Source organism: Chenopodium album, chromosome 2 (assembly GCF_948465745.1).
Source record: "Chenopodium album chromosome 2, dcCheAlbu1.1, whole genome shotgun sequence".
NCBI classification, from domain to species: Eukaryota; Viridiplantae; Streptophyta; class Magnoliopsida; order Caryophyllales; family Amaranthaceae; genus Chenopodium; species Chenopodium album.
In genome coordinates this window covers 75,333,366-75,357,920 of record NC_137835.1, presented here as the reverse complement: position 1 = coordinate 75,357,920, position 24,555 = coordinate 75,333,366, and the positions used below count along the sequence as shown (strand labels likewise).

The 24,555-nt window shown below is 36.5% G+C and overlaps 2 protein-coding genes and 1 long non-coding RNA gene across 3 annotated transcripts; 1 reads left to right on the top strand and 2 right to left on the bottom strand.

Moving 5' to 3' along the window:
- Nucleotides 1–8,787: 8,787 nt before the first annotated feature.
- LOC145587726 (uncharacterized) lies at nucleotides 8,788–10,285 on the bottom strand. Its single transcript, XR_014101389.1, has 2 exons — nucleotides 10,241–10,285; nucleotides 8,788–9,025 (listed from the first exon to the last, which is right to left on the bottom strand). It is a non-coding gene; the product is annotated as an uncharacterized LOC145587726 (long non-coding RNA).
- Nucleotides 10,286–13,837: 3,552 nt separating this feature from the next.
- On the top strand, nucleotides 13,838–14,972 carry LOC145587716 (uncharacterized). The gene is made up of 2 exons (XM_081644413.1): nucleotides 13,838–14,415; nucleotides 14,496–14,972. Exons 1-2 carry the CDS (start codon nucleotides 14,095–14,097, stop codon nucleotides 14,622–14,624), a joined length of 450 nt encoding a protein of 149 aa, XP_081500539.1. The 5' UTR covers nucleotides 13,838–14,094; the 3' UTR covers nucleotides 14,625–14,972.
- A 6,057-nt stretch (nucleotides 14,973–21,029) lies between these two features.
- Nucleotides 21,030–22,787, bottom strand: LOC145575655 (uncharacterized). The gene has a single exon (XM_081633483.1). The coding sequence runs from the start codon at nucleotides 22,785–22,787 to the stop codon at nucleotides 21,030–21,032; it is 1,758 nt and encodes a 585-aa protein (XP_081489609.1).
- Between the last annotated feature and the right edge of the window lie 1,768 nt (nucleotides 22,788–24,555).

Sequence of the window (24,555 nt, the reverse complement as noted above, 5' to 3'; positions counted from 1 at the left end):
TAAATATAATACTTTACATAAAAATCACAATTTTTATATAAAATTGTAAGAATAATTTTGTAAATAAATAATATTTATCAAACTTTAAACATAAGTAACTTAAACTTAAACAACGTAGAGTAATTCTATTAACAAGTAATATCTATAAGTTTTTAATTTATCAACCAACTATGAACATATCCACAAGTGAACATGTTATATATATTTTCGTTCTTTCCGCTCAGATCTTCAGTTTGTATTAGTTGAGCAATGTATTGCATCATCAGCCTTCTTATTTGGTCTACCTGTTAATGAAAACAAATTATTATTAAACTGAACATTAAGTGTTATATAAATTAACATTATGTGCTACATAATTGAACACTAAATTATATTACTTGTTCAACTAAAAATTAATAAGATTATTACTTGTTTATTGAATTTTACTTACATTTCAAGTCACAAACCCAGACTTTTGGCTTATTGTTTTCTTTTTGCCTAGCTTTTGAATTTATACTTATATATAAATGAATAATTATCAAATTGAAAATGAACTTTCATAAAAAATAACTTGGATATACATGGACATCAGTTCATAATATGAATTTAAACATATAGTGTTTTGTAAGTGTTCATTATACTTAAGAGTTGCATACATTATATCTTCTCTACTCATCGTTTTTCGCATATTATATATATATTTTTTTTTTGTTCATTACACTTAAAATTATGCTTACATTTGTGCAAAAGTTTTGTTTATCGTCTCAGAAATAATTCCTTCCGCTCTGAAAAATCAAATTGAAAGAAGTAAGTTGTTTAAATATGACCAAACTTAAATAACATTGTGCTTACACTTTGAAATTTAACAATAATTACTAACAATACTTATGTTGATGCTTCTTCGACGCCGAATTTTTCAATTTCTTTCATGAACACCATCACAAAAAAAAATTAGGGTTTCTACTTTTTTTTTTTTTACTCTAAACATGAAAAATATACTTACTCTTCAGATTTTTGCTTAGTATTCGTTGAAATTTGTTACGATTGAACAATTTTGTCTCTAATGTCAGACATTGTCGTTGATTTTACTTATTGTTTGCTGCAGTTTTGCACTTTTGCTTTTGCAGAGAAGATGAGAGATAAGATGAGAGAGAAATGGTGAGAGAAGATGAGAGAGAAAATATTGATCTGAAAATGTAAATGAATATTTGATTATTTATTTATTTATGTGTGGGGTAGGGGAAGTTAGTGGCAATTTACTGTGGTAGGGGTTGGTATTGAAACACAACGTTTCATGGGGGGTGTAGGAATAGATGCATAGACTAGTGTCTAGGCATAAATAATTAATACAGGCAGGTCATAGCCTCAATATGTAAATCGAGTAGCCAAACACGTAATTATTGTCGCTAATACTTCTATCATCCAAAGTAGCAGTTTTAATGCACCAACGGATCAACCCCATCCCAGCTTGATAAGTATTTTTGAACTGTGAGCCATCAATTTGTATAGCAAAAAAAGTTACTGTCCAAATACATTACCAAGTTACCCAATAAAAACCTTCTTCTTAGTGTCCTTACGGCCTTACCTAAGCTACTAAATAAAAAAAATGCAACTACTTTTATTATTTTTCTAACTAGATAATGCTCGAGTCATGCTCGGTTTAAGATTAATAAGGAGTAGTGATTGAATTATAGAAGTCTGTATATAAATGTAAGTCAATTATCAACCATAAACAAATAGCTAACAGTTTGCCCCCACCCCAAAAAAAAAAAAAAAAAAAAAAAAAAAGGTAGAGTTAGGAGGGAAAATACCCTCCCTCCAAAAAAATTCCACTTTAGTATAGGAGATAGATAACACACATACCATATGAGTGCAATGACTCTCTCTCTCTCTCTTTTCCCATTCTTTCTTTAAAACTCCTAGCCTCCATTATTGAATTTAGAAGATACTTCCGTCGGATTTTACCAGTAGAAACCCTCAATCTTTGTTTTTGTGTGCCTTTTCTCTTTACATTTATTTGTTTTAGATTTAAAATAACTCTTCCTATTTTAGGAGGAACGTTTCTACCTCAATAGATAGGGCATTTCTTCTTCTTTAAGAGGATTTTCTCCTTGGAAAGAAAATGTTTTTATTCTCTCTTTTCAGAGAGGATTTTTTTTTTTTTGATGGATTGTTGTAGGATTGTTTCATGGGTAAATCTATGCGAGATCGAAAAAGAGGTTAATCTTTCAACCAGACTAATCAGGCGAAAAATTTCTATGACTGCAACAAATCGATAGACTTTACTCATCGAAAAAGGTTGTACACTACAGCGATGTGAAAGGGGGTATAAAGAATGTACAATTTGCGACTAGTAGAATACATGTGTCATGATGGGTTTAAGTTTCATGGGTAATTGTCGTATGACTTTTAAGTTATGAATAAATATTTGTTAAAAAAAATGCTAAATATGTGTGGGGAATTGATTTCAAGCGTTAAACCCCTAGCTTGAACCCCACTGTGATCATACACTAAAGTGCGGTGGCGTCCAAAAGGGAAGAAGATAGAGCAAAAGAGTCGCCAACAAGTTTTAGGAACTTGTAAACCGTTCACAGGGTGAATGTTACACCCCTTAACGATCCAAGAGATCGTCAACTCCATAAGGTCTAGAACCAAATAAGGGTTCGGGGATGAAGGTACAAATCCAACCTAAAAGAGATTGAACCTGCCCTAATAATAGGTCTCTACTTTATTCTGATCGTATTCATGTGCGCTTTCTGACTAACATGCAATCAATTAGACTACCCTAAACCTGTTTATCTATGTTGGTTGAATATTAATGCACAAATAAAACTATTATTGACGATCACTTGAATTATAATCACATCAACCCTAACAAGATTATTAATATCTTATTAAGCGTGATTATTTACAAGTACAAATTCCCTTTAAACATACAATAAAAGGTGTGATCAAGCAATAAAAATACATATCAAGCAACATAATAATAATCATAATCAATCATGAATAATAATTATAATAATCATAATTATAGCAATAATAAAAATATAATCATAATCAAAACAATCATAAATCATGTTAAAGCATAATAAAAATAGCAAGATCCTAGGCATGATACTAACAAGATTAATAACAAACCCTAGCATGTCACTAAGCAATAAAAATCAAATCTTTAACCCTAACATGATACTAACAATAATTATAAACATTAGGAAGAACATAGGAAGCATCGCAACAATCATATTTAATATTAAAATTACCCTAGACATGATACTAGGAATATCATAATAACAATATAAACATAATCTCTACATCATAATATCAATTAAAAACCATTAAAGCACTTACTTTGATGCCTCGTACCTATTTCTAATAACAAAATACACACGTTAGTAACTTTAAGGAAAATAATAAACAAACAATTAAATTAAATAATTGAAAGAGAGATTTGGGACCAAACCCTCAGAAATTAAACCTTTCACGTCTAGGGCGAAGACAACTTCGAATATGGCTAGGTGTTTCTAGATCTTGTGAATGCGGAATTTTGTATGTAAAAAAGCAATTTTTAGAAAAGGAAGAGAGAGATGGATTAATTATAAGAGAATGAGAAAGAATTGATGAGAATTGGTGAATGATTAATAGAGAATTAATGATTGCGAATGAAAACTGATTGTAGGTGAATGAAAACAGAGTTTTTAATACGTTATTTATAGAGAAATCAACTAAAAAGATAAAATATCAAAACAGAGCTCTTGGCGCACGCAAAACGAGGTTGGCGCACGCAAAACAGAGCTAGCGCCAGGCGCCAATGCCTGGAGTCAGGCGCCAGGCCTGTTTTCAACGCGTTTTCGAAAATCAGATAAGTTTGCCGTACTGGAGGATAAAATCGTATCTTTTCCTCGAAAATGCTTTTTGATTTTAATTAAAACTCTGAAAAGTCAACAAAAGTCAATTTATCAATGCTAATTGAATTAGGAATGAAAAGAACCTTCTAGAAGAATCTAGAAGACTAAAACCATTCCTAATTGCATTAGGAATGATAAATCATATTAGGCCCTCCCCTAGATCACTGGGCCGTATATAAGGCTCAAAACGGGCCCAGTTTAGTAAATTGGCCATAACTTCCTCAATATTCATCGGAATTGGACTTATAATATATCGTTGGAAAGGTCTTTGCAAGCCCCATCCAACTACACTACTATTGGACCCATATCATGGACCAAAGAAACTGTATTGGCTGTTTTCTTAAAATAAGTTTTCAAAAACAGAGAGAAGAGAAAAGAAATTAAAACTATCCGCAACACTAAACTTTCCACACTTTCACTTCATTCGATTATGATTTGACGTGAAAGGCACTCATCACTGGGTTTGGTTTTGGGGAGACACAAATGGGTGTCTACAATATGAAATAACTAGTAGAATACATGTGTCATGATGGGTTTAGCCCGCCTTATTTTCTAATTTTTGTGGATCGCTAATGTTTTTAGATCATTTTAAAAGGTGTTGTTAATGTTGTGTTAATATTGGAACCAATATTTGTTGTTTCTTGTTTCGTAACTTCTTTTGAGTTTGTATGCTTATGCATTCATGTTTTTTTTTTTTTTTTTTTTTTGCACACAAGGGGCTAGCCCCATAAAAGAAAATTAAAAAAACTACGGGGGAACAAACCGTGGCAAAGCCACACCTACTACATCATCATATAAAATTCTCCCTAAAGCTAAAAGGGGGACTTGAATCAACTCTATAGAGTTAATCTGCATTACTCCTTGATTGGCTAACCAATCAACTGCTTTGTTTACTTCCCGGTAGATGTGATGTGCTTTTATTTGGCAATTAGTTTCTTCTAGGAGCTGCTTGCATCTTCAGATATTGTCTCTTGCATACGCTTGACTATTCTTCAGCATCATCACTAAGATTGGCTATCAAGTTGGACCTGTAACTTTCCTAGGACTAATATTACCTCTCGTTCAAGCCCATACTCAAGGGCTTTGACTTCAGCCATGAAAGCATTGCATATGCCAAGCTTCAAAGAGAAAGAATATGCAAGTTTACCAATATAATCTCTAATCACTCCTCCACCTCCAGCTGGACTAAGTGACCCTGGCCTTTTGCTACCCCATCCGTGTTCAGCACTAAACACCCAACAGGTAGTGCCAACCACCTAATATATGTTTCAAATCTTTGTCCTGGACCACCATTCGGATCATGGTCAAAGTCCCCAATCACTCTCCAAGTCTCTTTAAATTTTTCTAGGAGAAAAGACTTTATATTAACTAGAAATCCCCCTGCTCTATTGAAGCTTACATTGCATCTCCACCTCCAAGTCCACCATTTAACTAAGCTGGCCAAATCTCAAGGGACATATTCCCTCTATCTTGAACTTTTATATTTCGTACAATCCATTGAGTCAGGTTTCTCAAACAAAAATTCGAAGCATTTGCGGGACCACCAACTTGCTTCCAAATCTCCCTTGCCACCTTGCAGTCCCTAAGACCCTAAGCATATGGAGCATAGTCTCATCATGATCAGGGCACACATTACACTTTAGATCATTGGTCAAGTCTCTTTTAAATCGGTTTACATTGTGCATTAATCTATCATGTAGAACCAGCCAAAGTAGGACTCTCACCCTTTGTACGTTGAACCCAAATTTTCCACACCAATTCCCAGCTGCCCTCTGAATTAATTTTCTCATCTTTACAAATTATTTTTAAAGCTGATTTTATCGTAAACTTTCCTCTCGAGCTTCCACCCCCCAGTACATCAAGTAACCAAACGAAGGACCATTCCTTAACTTGTGCACATCTATCAATTGAAGGGAGTCCCCAAGGAGGTGTTCTGCAAACAATTCCCACTTCCAGCCAGTTTTAGAGTCCCTCATTTCCTCGATAGTTGCCCCATCAACCTCTTGCAAAATTGGAGCAATTGCAAGCTCACGAAGAGGACAAGAAGCAGCCCATACATGATCCCAAAACAGAGTTTATTTGAACGTTATTCCCAACAGCCACCCGAGCTCCTTTACATAACACTTTAGCATTCTCGGTAATTCCACGCCATATATTCGACATATTTGCCTTGGATTCAAACATGTCGGTATCACATCTTCCTTTGCAATACTTGGCTCTCAATACACTATACCACAAGGAATTCGGCCCCGTTAAGAGACACCAACCCAATTTTGTGAGAAAATCATAATTTGTATCTCTTAAAGCTTGAATGCCCAAACCTCCTTGACTTTTAGGGAGTTGCAAGGTTTCCCAAGATATGAGGTGAATTTTCCTCTTTTCTTCATTCCCACCCCAAATAAAACGTCTAAATTTTTTTATCTAGCTCGTCACAAATTGTTCTTGGAATCTACGCCGATTGCATAGCATATGAGCTAGTGGTTGAGATTGAAGATTTTGCCAAGATGATCCTCCTTGCCAATGACAGATATTTTGTCTTCCAACCCGAGAGACGTTTGTCCACTTTTTCACATAGGTCAGCAAACATATCCTTTGTTACCTTGTTCGTGATTTGTAACACCCCCAAATCTCCCTCTACGTAAATACTATATTTTACGTATAGAAATACCGTAGAGATAGACTTGGGCGTATTACCGCCACTTGAAAACATAAGGCTTAATTAATTACTCAAATTGCAGCGGAAAGATAACTAACTTTTATTAATAATATGAATAACCATAATAACTGTTTCAAAATAAACCAATAAAAACTTGTCCATACATAAATAAAACTAATTCCTATCTATGTGATCCCAATCCCGACTCTAGTATGCGCACGAACAATTTCACACTTGAAATCAAGACTGCTTACCAAAATGGTAAAGAGGGCGAACCAAAACAAAAGGGAAAACAGATTAGCAAAAACGCTAAGTACGTATAAGTGCAAGGCATGTAAATACTTTTATTAGGCAAACATGCTTTCGAAATAACCATTTAAATTTAAACCTGTCACGAGTCATTTTCCAAAATTAAACTTTCCAAAAAATAATTAAACCTTCCGGGTAGTAATATCCATCAATAAAAGCTTTCCAAACCAATAGATTTCCAATTTATAAACTTCTCAATTTTTGATATATTTCTAAACCAATTTTCCTCACCTAAGTGTGCACACCCCCCAAGCAAGTTATACTATACTCGAGGAAAGACCAGATCATACAAAGCTCATGGTCTTACTTCACCAGTCCCGGGTAGAGGGACAATTAAAATATCAAATACTCAGGCTCATAATGAGCTACAAATTAATTAAACCAAGTGATTTATAAATCAAACAACTTTTATTAAATCGATCAACACTTTTAGAGATCAAACCTTCAAATCATAAAATTATATACTTTAACTTGTCATGAAAATTGTTAACTTAAATATTCATACGCAACATTTATTTAAACAATCATTAAAACAAACATTATACAAAACACGCATTCAAAAATTGTATCAAGGACCTAGCCACCTATACGTACCTTGATCACGAGAACAAAAAGGTACGTCTACTAAACTTGACCACGATCGAGAGACTCCTCCTACACAAATAAAATAACCTTAATTAATATAAGGTTAACAAAATAACACAAAACCAAAAAATCATTCTATTGTGCATGAACTACCTAAATATTAACCTTAATCAAAATAGTGCTATTAGAATAGTTGGGTGGTCGTTGGTGGCGGAATAGGTGGTTGTTCGGTGGCAACAACTTGGTTATGGGTTGCAGAGTTTATTTAAGCTAGATAGAGTAAGAAGAAGGGGTGATGAAATAGAGAGTAGAGAAGAGAATTTCTGATTTGGTGTGAATAAGTGGGAAGAATTAAGGGTCTATTTATAGTGTTTAAGGGGTAGTAAGATAGAGTTAAAGGAGGATTGAGATTAACATGGGAACATGATAAATGTAAGTTTGTTAAATGAATATGAGTGAAATTTAGTCTAGGTTAATTCATGTAAAAAAAATCCAACGGAAAAGATTAGAGATGGAATTAAGATAGATGCAAATTTGGTTAAGGAAGGTAGAAGGTAAAGTAAGATAAATTAAAAGATTAAATGCTTAAAGTTAAATTGGATAAAGCTAAGCCATGATCAAAACAACTAGGCCTCAACAAACTCACGACCATTTTGTTTTTTTTGGTTTTTTTTTGTTTTTTTGTTTTTTTTAATAAAAAAAACGAAAATCATATATAATAAATATAATAATTGAATTTGATGATTAAATCAAGTTATTATATAAAATATAGATAATACCAAAACTAAGATTAATTATAATTCATGAGATAATAATTAAGATAAGATTGTTAAGTAATGTTAAGGTAAAATCCGGAAAAATAATTTTTTTTTTTAAAAATAAAAATAAATAGCGTACAACGTTAACTAACAAATTAAGGACCGACCAAGATCATAATGTATTCAATTATTCCAAATAATTAGAGAAATTACTAAAATAATTAAGAAAATCTTTCAAAAAAATTAGGGGTATTACTGTCTACCCCCCTCAAAAGAAGTTTCGTCTCGAAACTTAAAATTATTCAATAACTTGAATTAATACTCCAAATTATCTTAAATTGGTTAAAATTTAGTAAGTTCAGGCACAACCTAAAGACGCGACTCTAAAGACTCATAAAAAGACATAAAAAGAAATGTGCGAAACTCTATTGCATTCTACCCCCCTTAAAAGAGAGTTACGTCCCCGTAACTTAACCACTCACCATGAAGAGGTTAGGGTACTTTTTACGCATTTCTGCCTCAGCCTCCCAAGTTGCTTCCTCAACCTTATGGTTCGTGTAACACCCCGATTTACTAGCTAATAATAAATAAGAAATAAAGGAAAAATAGACAACCTTTAAATAAAATTGCGGAAGCATACACTTAAATCGGAGGTATTACCGCCACACTCGACAACCTGTCAAGTGTTAAGGCTTACAAAATCCCAATTATTACAACCCAATAAACTAGGTGAGCTATTTATACAACTTTACAAACTTGTTATAAACAAACTAATCGATCACTTGAGCTCCTTTAGCTACGATCACTTGATTAACCTGTTTAAACAATCTTGACTGCTCTCCATTAAGGACAAATTCCAAAATAGATCGTCGCAGGGCCACCATAAGAAAAAGACATGGCCGCAAACACAAGTAGCAAAACAAAATAACACACACGTCAGCAAAAAAGCTGAGTAATCACCACATATCAGAATACAAAGAATAATATAATAATTAACATTACTAGATCAATTAAACAATGTAGTTCGAAACTACATTACACATTGTGCTCTGAAAATAACCTTTAACAACTCAACCTCGAATAATAGTACGAACCTTTACTCAACTCATAACCAATAGTGTGCCATGCTCTTTGTTCTATACCTAGCCTTGGACATGGGTAATTCGAATAAAACCAACAAGTATAAAAACTTGAATACTCCCAATAACTAGAAAACACCTTAAACCAGACCATATACGGGCCAATTCTCACTGTAGGGGACCATAGAAAATAGATAAAGATTGTACCTCATTCCTAACTCATGATCATTATCTCATTACCAACATACCAAGGACTAGGTCTATAACGCCGAGCCTCAAACCAATAACAAAATAATAATTCTCAACCTTTTGATCTCATACTTGATCAAATAATCATGAACTTGATAATAATTAGTATCTCAATCTTGCCACATGTTCCCAAATAACATAACAAGATCAACTCAATTCAATTCAAAAACATCTCAACTCTTAGGGAAATAAAACTAGTTCCCAAAAATAATCAAATCTTAACCCAAAAATATTACTCTGCATTAGTAACCCTAAACCTCGATAAAACAATACTCCCTATAGCAACAACATTAAAACCCTAGTAATAATTGTACAATTAATTATATACAACAAAAAATAATATGATATTCAAATCAAATCGATCAAATCATACAATGATAATACAAAATAATTATACAAACAAAAGTAAATTAGTGTGATTACAAATTTACAATCATCCATATCAACAGTAGTATACGAGCAGCACATAATCGCCAATATAACATGCAAAATCAATAGCAGCAAACGAATTCTATATTACACATAAAATTATAAAATAATGAATATTATCATCTTATTCATAGTTGATTACATGGTAAACACTTCAACTCCAAATAGAATAAAACACAAGAGTATATATCAATCAACTACAACAGTATATAGATTGTTTGATTACATATATATATAAAAAAAAAAAACGCAAATCAATCAACTCCAAATTGCAGGGAATCGTGTGATTACCTTTTATTCAGGAAACAATTAAGCAAACCGCACTCACGCACAAGATACTCCACCATCAAAAATAAAACTCACGCATAAAACTTGTAATTTTGGGAAAACTAATAATAATGGGTTTATCATGGAGATAAATATTTATTATATGAATTAATGGCAATTATGCTACTGCTAGCTTTAAGCCACGAGCATAATGGAGTAAAGAGATAGGAATTTTAATATCAATACGGCAGCAAGGTTTATTTATCAAAAACTTGGGCTAAAATAGTTTATATATGCTTAAAAATAGAGAGTTATATTTAAAATTAAATAGGGTTTTAAACCTTTTCGAACTTTAAAATAAAAAATATGAGATTAGGAAAGTTATTTTTTAAATAAAAATAAACTATTGTTTAATAAAGTGGAAAGCTAAACGTCGCCCTCGAATATCTAACTAACGCCCGCAAAATAAATTAAAATTACATTCTTACCCTTTTTATAAAAAAAAAAAATAACCCTCAAACAAAATTACCTCCCTCCCCCAACAAAACCCTCATTCCTTACTCACTCTCATTCTCTCTCTAAACAAACCACCACCACCACATCCACCTCCACCACCACAACATCCACCGCCGCCACCACTATCACCGCAGATAAAAGCGCCGGAGCAGTGGTTGAGCGCCGATCTACACCGTGATAATGCCGCGGAAGGACAAAGGCAAGTCAATCGCCGGCGGAGAAGAGGTTTGTGTTTTTTTTTTTTTTTATTTTCTGAAATCCAGGCAAACGCCTGATTTTTTCGCACAACCATGGCTGAAACGCCTAGTTCGTGCGTACAGCCGTGTGGTTGTACGAAAAATCTGGGCGGTTGAGGTGAAACGCCCAGTTTTTTCGTACAACCACACGGTTGTACGCACGAACCAGGCGTTTCAGCCATGGCTGTTCGAAAAAACTGGGCGTTTGCCTGGGTTTTTTTTTTTTTTTTTAAATTCGTTTTTTTTTTTTTTTTTTGGTATTGGGTTTTAATTGCTTGGCTTTGAATTTGTAAATTCGTTGTTGTTATTATTATTAAATTCGTTGTTGTAAATTCGTTGTTGTTGTTTGGAAATTGGAAATTAAATCATCAACTAAAGTTCAAGATTTTTGGGTTTTAATCAACTAAAGTGAAGGACTTCAATTGCTTGGTTTTTAGTTGTTGATTTTGGGATTTGTTAGTGTAGATTTAATTTTTGTAATGCTTTAATTTTAATTCAATCATAAATGGTTTTAGCATCTCGTGTAACAAAGTAGTGAGATATCTATGCTTTGTGCTCATATATTCACACCCTATACATTTTAATATGACTTTACTATCGGATTATAAATATGTACTAGTTAGTTGTATTGTGTTTGAGAAATGACGTTATTGGCAATATTTGTACTCTGTATATAATGGATTTTCTTTAAGTGTTGTTGGATTGATTAAGAGTTATTATTGTTTTAGATATTGGCCTCGTAGATGTTCCAACCATTACTATCTATCTCGATGCCCGTATAGAATTTCTTGGAAGTTTTTTTTGAGAATTTTCGTGATGTTTAGTTTGAAGTTTTGTTGATATTTTGGGTGGTTTGTGTTGATATATAGTTGATGAGGATTAAATATGATTTCGAATTCATCTATATGAAAATACTTGTTGAGCATTCTTGATTCTTTTTCATTTTTCAGATTTTCATACTATAAGCAATGGTTATTGGCTGATTTTTATATTCCTATACTTGTTGATCCTTTTTTTTTTATCTACTATAAAGATGTGAGTAGGAAAATGGGTTTTGATTAGATTTTAAATGTTGCTTGCTCCGTTACTTCAAGATTGTCTTGACTTTACCCTACTCCAAAATTGACTAGAAAGATAGCTTTTTTTTACCGATAGAAATTTTAAAATCGGCAATTTGATTAGTCTATGTGCAAGTTCCTTAGATTTCTCGAATTAACGTGAATGTGTAATGATAGTTTGGTTTCGGTCATTATTTCTTATTTCTTATAGTTGATGGTGATACTAGTATTATATCATTACTTTATGTCGGCTAATGCAAGATTAACTAAGGAATAATGTAGAAATATTGTTTGTTGGATTTTGTTATAAATAATTGGATGATATGTGTACTAGTTTATTATTTGGTTAAAAGTTTGAATATTTAGTTGTTAATTATTAGAAATTTGTTGGATTTTGTTATATATAATTGGATGATATGTGTACTAGTTTATTATTTGGTTAAAATTTTGAATATTTAGTTGTTAATTATTAGAAATTTGTTGGATTTTGTTATAATTAATTGGATGATATGTGTACTAGTTTATTATTTGGTTGAAAGTTTGAATATTTAGTTGTTAGTTATTAAAAATATTAGTTGGTTGATTTTGTTAGTATTTTATTCTAAATTTAGAATGTAGTCGAGGGTTCTGGTCCACGGCATGCTAGATCACGCGGCATTAACGCGTCGGTTAGGAGAGATAGGGGGCCGGGGATTAGTATACGGGAAGGTAGTTCTTTACCGGAGCGCGATAGAGAAGTGGGTAGTTCTGGGACTTATTTGGATGAGCGGGAGGGAGCCGGTCCTAATCCTTTGTTGAGGACTACTAGCTCGGTTTCGGGTTCAGGTTCGAGATACGATGATGATGGACCTGAGGACGATGATGCTGATGTTGATGCTGAGGAGCAGCCGAATGTCGTGACGAGAGGTCCTGATGGGAGATTTACGAGTTCACGACCACCTCGATCTGTAGCGCCTTGGCTTGTTCAGGGGCCGATGGACGGTGGACCCGATGTTGGGACCGTTATTCCTAGTTTTGGGGCCCATGTTGCTCGATATATTTGGGACGGGCATGATCGACGGTTTTTGCGGTGTCATACTAGAGCTAGTGTGTGTAGATTGTTGAGTGAATGGATGGAGGGATTTACGGCAGACACTGCTACGCGGATACGACAGACTGGGTTGTCGCACCTGCCGAGCATTATGCACGACCACCTTGATTTTCCGCTGATTTCTGCTTTTGTGGAGAGATGGCAGCCAAATACAAACACCTTCCACCTACCTTTTGGTGAGATGACCATCATGTTGCATGACGTTTACCACATACTTGGTATTCGGGTTGAAGGTGATATGGTTGCCGAGGATCTATCTAGTGACCGGTATAAGACATTTGCAGCTGAGTTGTTACAGTTGACTACAGAGGAGCTACAGGTCAAGACTCAGACTGCCATATATAGGAATGGTGGCGTCCATACTGACCAGATTTTTGATAGGTGTCGTACTGTAGAGACTACAGAGGAGGTTCAGGTCATTGGTTACATGTGGGTCCTTTTGGGTAACACGCTCTTTACTGACAAGAGCGGTTGTCGTACCCACCCTTCTTTTCTCACTGAGTTGTTTGTGGAGCATAACCTGGAGAGGTTGACGAGATACTCCTGGGGTTCAGCCACACTAGCGTACTTGTATCGTCAGCTCGGGCATGCCACCCGAAATGGATGTGATTCTATCGCGGGTTGTCTAACTCTTCTCCAGTCTTGGATATATGAGTACTTTCCATGTTTTCGGCCTCACCAGGGTGTGTTGACGCGAGACGTTCCATATGCACGTGCAGGGTTATGGGATGTTGGTATGGCGCGGAAGCATCAACAGCGTCTCGTGTCCTTTCGTACTCGACTTGACCAGCTGGGTGACCATGAGGTATAAATAGATACGTAATACTATTTGTTTTACAATGCTTTAATTTACAGTTGATTTACTCTTGTATTAATTTGTAGGTATGCTGGTTGCCGTACGGAGCTTTTCCTGCATTACAGGTGCCTAGGACTGCGTTTACTGGATGTATTCGATATCGAGGCATCATAGAGCCATATATGCCCGGTCGAGTTGTTCGACAGTTGGGGTTTATACAGGAGGTTCCCGGTGACATGATTAGGCCTGATGATGCTCATAGACCAGTTAGTGTTAAGTCTTATAGGGTCAGTTTTTCAGCTCAGATGACTACTCGCATGTGGAATGGTTTTGTTCCCGGTGCTGCGTTCAGTCTTCTGCTTGGTGGATATACTAGAGTTCCGCCTGGCGGACATACTTGTGCACCTGACTACCTATCATGGTTTAGGAGAGTTAGTCATCCTATCGTCACTCCTAATGTTGAGGATGATCACGGTCTTCCTGAGAGGACCAACGTTGATTACGTAAGTTTTTTATTACTTGTTTTTTTTTATTTAATTTATTTTTCCTATTATTATTAATATAATTATAATTGTTTATGCAGTGGGTAGGACGATTCATGGTTACAGCACAGCGATCACTTAGTGAGTACCCTACACTATCGAGAGACACCAGAGCAATGTTGGAGCAAGTGATTTCTGATTGGAATGCAATAAATGGACTTGCTGATTAGTTGTAATATTTATTTGTAGCTTGGACTTTATTTTTTTTATTAGACTATGTTTTGGATGTTGACTATGTTTTGGATGTTGTTAGTGGCCATTTAAGTTTTACACATTTGTTGGAAATAATCAAGTTGACATTTATGTTTGAGTTTTTTTTTATTTTCTAATAGACTGTGTACTTGCTTCACAAAAGAAATGCTTAAAATAAATTAAAAAAATAACCATGTTTATTAATAAAGTTAAAATAAAGTTGAATCAAAATCCACAACAATACTCAACGGTACTCAAGAGTTGATTAATGTCTGCCACAATTGAAGCCTTCTATCGTACCTTCTCTCCCACCCGTTTACACTTGTCTGTCGAGCGTTAAACCACATTGGTGAAATTGGAGGTAGTGGGTGGTCATGTTCCATATGCAACCGAATGAAATGCGATCCACCAACAGTTCCAATCACAAACTCCCCAGAAGGCCTATCTAAAGGTCCACGATTGTTCAACGGCAAAACAGTAGTAGATGGATAGTAGCTCGACGGTCTATTTCCTACTCCATAACAAATCACCACCACATTCCATAATGTGGCAATAGCAAAAAAATCTTGTTGTGCTACCATCCAGTGCTCCTCTCCACACGCATCACCATCCCATCTAATCCGGTCTATCTCCCTTTGCAGTCCTGAACCAACCCCTTGGCCCCATATGTCGTAGTAAATCATGCTGTACAGCCAAGGGTGAGAACCAACCTCATTTGCCATTTGATGCCGAACCAATCGCCACTCCTCCTGAGTTCCGTACAATAAATCTGCTACGCAACGAAATCCGCAGTTCCCATCACCAATTACATCCTTAACACCTACGACGTAAGGCCAAATGATGTTGGGAATAGCGTAGCTGTATCTGCATTGGCGCATGTCGAACCCAGTACCTACAAAATTAAAAACATAATATGACATATAGTTAAATTAAAATTTAGGATGAATAAACATATTATTTAAATTGATGATCACCTGTATTAGATGGGGGCGGTCTACTTCTAGATCGATTCTCTCGCCCACTACGTTCAACATGCTCAAAAAATGAAGGATCCCGCCTATTACGATTCTCGGGTGGTCGTCCCCTTACACGAGGGTTGACTCTAGGCTCCTGAAGGTCATCGTAGTTAGGATCCATCTCACCCTCAATAACTCGTGACATGTGCCTAAGCATCACAGGATCACTGGCAATAACCTGATCAACAAGGGTGCGGAAATGAGCTCGATCCTCATCATTTTCATCAACTATATTAGGAATGTCGACACCATCTCCAATGACAAGGGTCCTCCAAAATGGATGAATATTCTTAGAATACAACCCCTTCCCTGCAGCAATCGAGTCATATATTTGGCACGCACAAGGTAAGCTGTGGGTAGTACGTAGAGCACACCCACAGCGTCGATGAATATCCGTACTCAACCCTCGCATTCTGTTTGTCTCACCGAGAAGAATAGACAGACAATAGTGGGATACCTTTCCGTTCAGCTGATGTAAAGGCTTATGCTTGTACTTCTGACCATGACTTGTTCTACATGCCTCCAATACATTACGAATGGCTATGATCTTGTTCTCAATCGAGCAGTGCACTTGAGCCCAAACCGTGTCCAAAGAGCCTGTTGAACTGTCAATCCAACACTTCAATGCTGAATGCTGGCTCTCAACCCTGCAGTTGTTAACATTGCCAAAGTGTAGTACCTGGTTTGTCCAAAACAATACAAACTTCTCCTTGTGTACGAGCCAAGTGTCCATAACATATTCAATCACTTTCGGCCATCGACTCCACTTGGTTTTCAGCACTGCAAGTTCTCTGTTATATGCCTCTTCAGATGTAGCATTAATCACAAGCCTCCACCTCCCATTTTTGAACTTGGCACCAATCTCCTTTTTTTTTTCAAACATGGAAGTAACCTTCACCTCAACATCTTTGTTAATATGCCACACACACAACATGTGTCTTGTGTTTGGAAACACGCTCTTCAACGCTGCACAAAGGCCAAGCTCCCTATCTGTCAGTAGTACTGATGGCTCTCTATGATAACCGATCAACAACCTCAAGCACTCAAGCACCCACCGATAACTTTCCTGAGACTCTGACCTCATGAATGCGTATGCAACAAGAAAGTTTTGATTAGTCGGTGTAACCCCAACAATCTCAAAGAATGGCATGCCGTATCGATTCGTCTTGTAAGTGGAATCCATACCTATCACGTACGGGTATGTGCGAAGCAAATTTGTCATGATCGGGTGTGCCATGAAAGCATGTTGCAACACATTGTTGGAATCAGTAAAAACCCAAGTGAGGTATTTGCTCTGTCTGGCCAAATGAAGCACCTGGTGAACTACTTCTCTTCCTTCAAATTGCTCCATTCTTATTTTACTTCTGCAGTTGTAGACATGCCTGATGTTAGGATGGTCTCCGGGAAACTTTTCTACAAGAGTTCTCATGATATGTCGAGGTGGCACCTGTGCCTGAGTCATGTCACGCACTACCTGCTTAGCAGCAATACTAAGACCACTAATTTGTCGATGTCCCTCGGGATAAACAACCAAAGAATGATTGTGAGTTCCGTTCAAGCAACTAAGCTTCCAACCATTTACTACTCTGACATACTCAACCTTGAGTTTGAAGGGACAATTGTTTGCCTTGCTTTTGGTGTCTTTGCGTATCGCGTTCATCATGTCTCTTATCATGCCCTTTTTTCCACGATCACAACTCACATATCGATACGGTCGACCACTCCGATCGGTCTTGTAAGAAGCCTTCACTAACATAAATCCGAGCGGTCGACAAACATTTTGTGCCCATAGAACAGCATCCTCACAACTCGGAAACACTTCGTTTGTCAAAAAATGTCCACTATAGTCCACACCGTCACCATCCTCGGACTCAGAATCCTATATAAATATTAATAAAAGTTAGAACCAAAGAAGACGACTAATAGTAATAACAACAATAACAATACAACTAATTATAAAAAAAACTTTCAACCATAATAATGACAATAACAATAATAATAATAATAACAATAATAATAATAATAATAATAATAACTAATTTTAATAACAATAATAATTTCAAAAGTATAAAATCCAATGACAATCAACCAATACGTGAAATAAAAAATTAAAAAAAAAAAAGAAAAATCGAAACCCAGGAAACGCCTAGTATTTTCGAATGACCTAGGCTAAAACGCCTAGTTTTTTCGAAACATCCTAGGATATTCGAAAAAACTAGGCGTTTCAGCCTAGGTCATTCGAAAATCCTAGGCGTTTTCTGGGTTTCGATTTTTTTTAAAAAATTAACGCAACGTACCGATTCTGATCGGTTCGACGAGCCTTCGGCAAGCGTCAAAGGTTGTGTTTCTGGTATTTTGTTGTTGTCCATAAGATCTAACGAAATTGATTTTGCAAAATTTATAAAATTTGTTTGATTTCACGGTGGTTGGGGTGGTTGTCCGATGAAGGTCGGTGGCCGTTCACCACTAGAGAGAGCGGTAAAAATTTTTGTGTCCAGTAAAAGTATGAAATTAAGGTAAAATTAATTATTTTTATAATCGTTATAATAAGGTTAAATACGTAATTTAATTTCATTTTGCGGGCGTTAGTTAGAAAATCGAGGGCGATATTTAAAAACCCCCTTAATAAAATATATTATATAAAATCATAAAATATTCGGGTATTACAGTTCGACCATAGAACCTTGACAATCTTCACATCCTTGTTTCGATCGGGTGCTTCTAACTTTACTATCTAAAATTCTCATCGGTCTTTCTTCATAGGTCAAACTCTCATCTAGCTCAATTGTCTCTGGTTCTAGCACATGTGCAACATCAGGAATGTACTTTTGAATCTGACTTACATGAAAAACATTGTGCACCCTTTCCAACTCGTTGGGTAAATCCAACTTATATGCTACTTTCCCAACCTTCTGAAGAATCTCATATGGCCCAATGTACTTTGGGCTCAACTTCCCCCTCTTACCAAATCTCATTACTCCCTTCATAGGAGATATCTTTAGCAACACCTTTTCTCCTACTTGGAACTCTACGTCTCTGCGCTTCTCATCAGCATAACTTTTCTGTCTGTCTTGGGCTGCTTTGATTTTCTCTTGGATCAGCTTTACTTGCTTAACAGTTTCCTCTATCATTTCAGGCCCATGTACAACAGTTTCACTTATGTCACTCCAACAAATTGGGCTCCTACATTTCCTTCCATACAAAGCCTCAAACGGGGCCATTCCAATGCTTGCGTGATGGCTATTATTATATGAAAAATCAATCAAGTCTAAGTGATCTTCCCATGAACCTTGATACTCCAATACACATGCTCTCAACATGTCCTCCAAGGTCTGTATGGTCCTTTCAGTCTGACCATCATTGCAGGGTGAAAAGCTGTACTCATTAATAGGTTTGTTCCCATGGCCTTTTGCAAACTTTTCCAAAAGTTAGACAAGAATCTCGAATCACGATCTGAAATGCTATCTGTAGGCACTCCATGATACTTCACCACAAACTTCACATATGCCCTTCCCAACTGATCCATAGACCAAGTGTTTTTCATAGGTATAAAGGTTGCGGACTTAGTCAATCGATCCACAATGACCCAAATAGTGTCATTCCCTGCCCTGGTCCTTGGTAATGCCCCCACAAAATCCATGGCGATCGAATCCCACTTCCACTTTGGTACTTCCAAGGATTGAACCATTCCTTGTGGCCTTCGATGCTCTATCTTCACTTTCTGGCATATTAAGCATTTTGCCACAAACTCTGCTACTTCTTTCTTCATGTTTGGCCACCAACAGACCTTCTTCATATCCTTATACAACTTATCCCCTCCAAGATGCATCGAATAAGGAGAGCTATGGGCCTCCTCCATCAGTCTTTGTTTGATGTCCCCACGATGTTGTGGAATACACCATCTCCCTTTAAATCAAATACTTCCCTCATCTGCGATAGTAAAGTCCAAAACCTGCCCTCCCTCAATCTTCTCTTTTATTGCCTTCAACTTCGAGTCGCCCAACTGAATTTCTCTAATCTCATCATAAATAGAAGGTTTCACTGCCAAGGCATTTAACATCTTACTGACCTCTCCATGCTCCACCACTTCCAAATTCATCTTCTGAAATTCTACACACAACTGGTCTGGTAAAATCATCAAATTCATCAAATGACTGGTTTTCCTACTTAAAGCATCAGCTACCACATTAGCTTTCCCCTCATGATATTGGATATTCACACTATAATCTTTCATAAATTCCAACCATCGTCTCTGTCTCGAGTTCAAATAGTGCTGAGTGTAAATGTACTTTAGACTCTGATGATCTGTGAACATTGTACAAGTTGCACCATATAGATAATGTCTCCAAATTTTTGAAGCAAACACAATCGCAGCTAACTCCAGGTCATGGGTTGGATAGTTCACCTCATGCAGTTTCAATTGTCTCGAAGCATATGCAATGACCCTCCGATTCTGCATTAAAACATAACCCAATCCAAACTTCGATGCATCACTATACACCTAATATTGCCCACTTTCATCTGGCAAAGCCAATACTGGTGCTGAGGTTAACTTGTCTTTCAAGGTCTGGAACGCTTGCTCACACTCCTGGGTCCACACAAACTTACATTCCTTCTTCATTAAATTCGTCATGGGCCTCGCAATCCTCGAAAAATCCTTCACAAATCTTCGATAATAGCCTGCCAATCCCAAGAAACTTCGAACATCTGACGCATTCTTAGGTGTTGGTCATTCACTCACTGTATTGATCTTCGAGGGATCTACTGAAATTCCTTCACTAGAAATCACATGCCCCAAAAAGGCTACCTTTTCTAACCAAAACTCACACTTCGACAGCTTAGCATACAATTGGTGCTCCCTCAAGATCGACAATACTTTCCTCAAATGATCTTCATGCTCCTCCCTATTCTTGGAGTAGATCAAAATATCATCAATGAAAACCACCACAAACTTATCCAAATATGGCCTAAAGATTCGGTTCATCAAATCCATGAAAACAGCAGGTGCATTAACCCAAATGGCATAACTGTGAACTTATAATGGCCATAACGCGTCCTGAAAGCACTCTTGGGAATGTCTTGCTCTGCAATTCTCAACTGATGGTACCCAGACCTCAAATATATCTTGGAAAATATTCCAGCTCCTTTCAACTGATCAAACAAATCATCAATTCTAGGCAAAGAATACTTATTCTTGACTGTCACATTATTTAACTCCCGATAGTCTATGCACAACCTCAAACTTCCATCCTTATTTTTCACAAACAACACCGGAGCACCCCATGGAGAAGAACTAGGTCGAATATATCCTTATCCAACAAGTCATCTAACTGAGTTTTCAATTCCTTCATCTCAGCTGGAGCCATCCTATATGGAGCCTTCGAGATATATAGGTCCAGTCCCTGGTAGCAATTCTATGGTGAACTCAACATCCCTTACTGGCGGCATACCTGGTATCTCATCAGGAAACACATCTGGAAATTCCTCAACTACTGGAATACTCTCTTTCTTCTCATCCTCCCTTCCCACTTCCTGAACACTACACATGTATATAGGATAACCCTTCCTGACACAATTCCGAAAGTGCAAGGCAAAAATGATTTTGATCCCTGAATTCTTCCCTTCCTTCCTATAAGTCACTGTCACATTACCCGGACCCAACAATTTCACTTTCTGAGCAGCACAATCTATGTGAGCCTTATACTTTCCCAGCCAGTCCATTCCTAAAATCACATCTAAGTCTTGCAAATCAAACTCAATCAAATCTGAAGGAAATTCTACTCCAGCTATGGTGATAGGTACCCCTTTATGTGACTTAGAGCAATTCCTCACTTCCCCAGTTGGAATAGAAACATCTAGAGACACTAACAATGGACTCTCTAACTTTAATCTCTGGACTAGAGATTTTGAAACAAAAGAATGAGACGCACCCGAATCAAACATGACTCTAGCATTCAAAGAACAAACAAGGAAAGTGCCAATTACCACATCATTAGAAGCCTCATCCTCACGACGATTCATCACGAACACACGACCCTTAGGGGCCCCTCCTGCACCGCTACTAGTTCCATTCCTCTGAGCTGATCCATTGGTCTGGGGTGGTTTGGGTGGGTTATTGGTCTCCTGGACTTTCCCCATCTTAACATCCTTCTCCTTGGTGTAACACTCATACTCCCGATGCCCTAGTTTCTGACAGTAACGACAAGTCACATGGTTTCCCTCACAGTCCTTCCTTGGGTGATTTTTCTCACATCTCTTACAAAAATAACTTCTCTTAGGCTTGGTGTTATTTCCATTCCCATGATTGTTATTTCCATGTCCATTAGCTCCTTTTCCAAGGTTTCCCCTATTGTCCCTCCTGTTGAATTGCCCATTTCCCCCAGAACTCTCCCTAATCCTAGGCCTCTTATCAACTCCATGTGAACCCCCATCACTCTTCCTTTTCCCTCTAGCTGAGTTCTCTAACTCTCTCCCTCGGATCCCATATAGGTGGGAAGCTCTCCCATAGACTTCATCTAGTGTTTCAAAGGTTACCCCTCCCAACTTCCCCTGAAGACTTAGGGTTAAACCTTGCTCGAACCTTTGGGCTTTCAACTCCTCCGTGGGTTCTACCTCAGGTGCAAACCTCATCAACTCAATAAATTTATTATAATATTCATTAATGGTCATATTCCCCATCCTCAGATTGGTAAACTCCATGCATTTCTGCTTCTTCAGGTAGGCGGGATAAAACTTGTCTCTTATAGCCTTCTTCAATTCTTTCCACCCAAAGTTAGGGGTTTCTAAAAGCCTAGTCCGGTTTTGACTCCACCATAGGTCAGCTTCTTCCCTCAAGTAATAAACAGCATTATTAACCTTTAATTCTTCAGGACAGTTAATGGCATCAAACAACTTGTCAAATTCCCTTATCCAATTCTCCAAACTAGCAGGATCCTCCTTCCCAAGGTAAGTGGGTGGTTTTGCAGCTGCTACCCTCTTAAAAACTTCCCCAAATTGATCTAAGTCGTTGCTACGATTCCCCTGACTCACCAGCTGGCTCATGCTTTGAGCAATGGTAGTTAGCTTCCTAAGAGTAGAGCTCATTTTGGAACCAGTGCGTTTACTATTTCCGGCTCTTAGAGACATCCTGAATAACTTAAAATAACAAATAATACATATTTATTATATAAGAAAATTTCATAAAACTCTTATTAAAGATTGAAACTCCATATTTAGCCACTTAGGCTTATTAAAATAATTAATTCATCTTGTCACTACAAATTCATAAGGGCCACTAGTTGGCTTACAAAACAAAACAATTTGCTATTAATGGAAGAAATCAATCAATTATTATTCTGAAGTTCTACTCTTGGTCTTAGCTTGCTGGATCATCTTTTTGGCCACGTCACCTATGTTTCCTGTGGAAAGTTGAGGGGAATCAGGTTCTAAAGGTTTAGCCATGTGGGTTGGAATTTGGTTACATTCAAGCAAGAAGGTACGATAAAATTCACTATAAGTTGGGCTACGGCACGAGTGATGAGTCTATTTTATATATATATTTATTCCCCGTCCCACGGTCATATTTGTGCTTATTTGGGCTCTACGGAGCTATTTTTATTACTAATATACGTTTTCTAGCGTTTTTGTAGAGTTGGTATTATTTTGTAGAAATTTGAAGAATTATGACAATTCCCGAGCTTATTGAGCCACTATGAAAATATTAGAGATGATCGTACCTTATGACGAGTTTTTGAAGCCCAAGGTCGAGCTAATTAAATTTGGTTCGGTGATTAAGGGCTCGTTTTGTTTGGAGTATTAATTTTGTTGCAAGTCCAAGACAAATTAAGAAAAGAAAAATTCAGCCCAAGTGAAAAAGGCCTGTCGAAGTTATGCCCAGATTATGAAGTCGAGGAAAAAGGCGCGCCCGATCGGGCGGCCCTTTGCCCGATCGGGCGCGTGTTTCCGGAAGTCGGTTTAAGCGTTCGTTTTATTTGCTTTAGCTTAGGTTTCGTAGATTAGTATAAATACTCTTTTGTGGAGCTAGTTTGAGTTGTCTTGGATCATTGTGTGAGACAATTTTCCTTAGATCATCTCTTTTCTCTCTTACTCTCTCTCTACTTTTCTCTCTCTCTCTACTTTTCTCTCTCTCTACAACTCTTGGTTTATTCCATACTCTATCTCCTTTACTTTGGTAACTATTCCTCTCTCTTACTTAAATCTCTTTCTATTATGCTTTATTTAATTGCTTTGTTTAGTTTAGTTTTATTATGTTTGAGTAATTTAATTATAGGGTTTATGGGGATCCATAATTAATATGAAGGGATAATTTGTTATTGTTGATTATTGATATTGCATGATAATTTCTTATTGAATTGTTTTAATTCTTTGCAATTAGATTATGAATCGAGCAGATGTAATTTGATTGTGAATGTTTAGCGATATTGAATTGATGAATCGAGCAGATGTTAATTTAATATTAAAGGCTATTTTCAATAGGAACTTAGATCTAGTGAATTGCGAGAGCCTGTTAGATCTATGTTGGTTAATAAATTGCGAGAGCCTGTTAATCATGTTATTTATGCAATGTCAATGATTGATTACCCTATTTTACCCCGGAGTATTATTTATTGGTGAACCTATGCCCTAGATCCTTTATATATTATTTTCTCCTTTTTCCTACTCTTTTTAGTTTAGTTTCATATTCAACTTTTAATATTGGTTACTTAAATAATTTAGATTATAATATTTAATTAGGAGTAAAAAGACTTGTTTCCCTGTGGAGATCGACCCTACTTCCCTATCTACTTTAGTTAGTGAATTAGGTAATTATTTTTTATTAGGGGATACGACTTTACCCTGTCAAAATTTGGCGCCGTTGCCGGGGAAACGGTTTTATTTTTATTTCTAATTATTA

What these genes read in the sequence shown, in the direction of transcription:
- LOC145587716 (XM_081644413.1), top strand. Translation starts at nt 14,095, where the DNA reads ATGCCCGGTCGAGTTGTTCGACAGTTGGGGTTTATACAGGAGGTTCCC. An exon ending in AGAGGACCAACGTTGATTAC is followed by an intron (nt 14,416 to 14,495) that starts GTAAGTTTTTTA and finishes TTGTTTATGCAG; the next exon opens with TGGGTAGGACGATTCATGGT.
- LOC145575655 (XM_081633483.1), bottom strand. Translation starts at nt 22,787, where the DNA reads ATGTCTCTAAGAGCCGGAAATAGTAAACGCACTGGTTCCAAAATGAGC.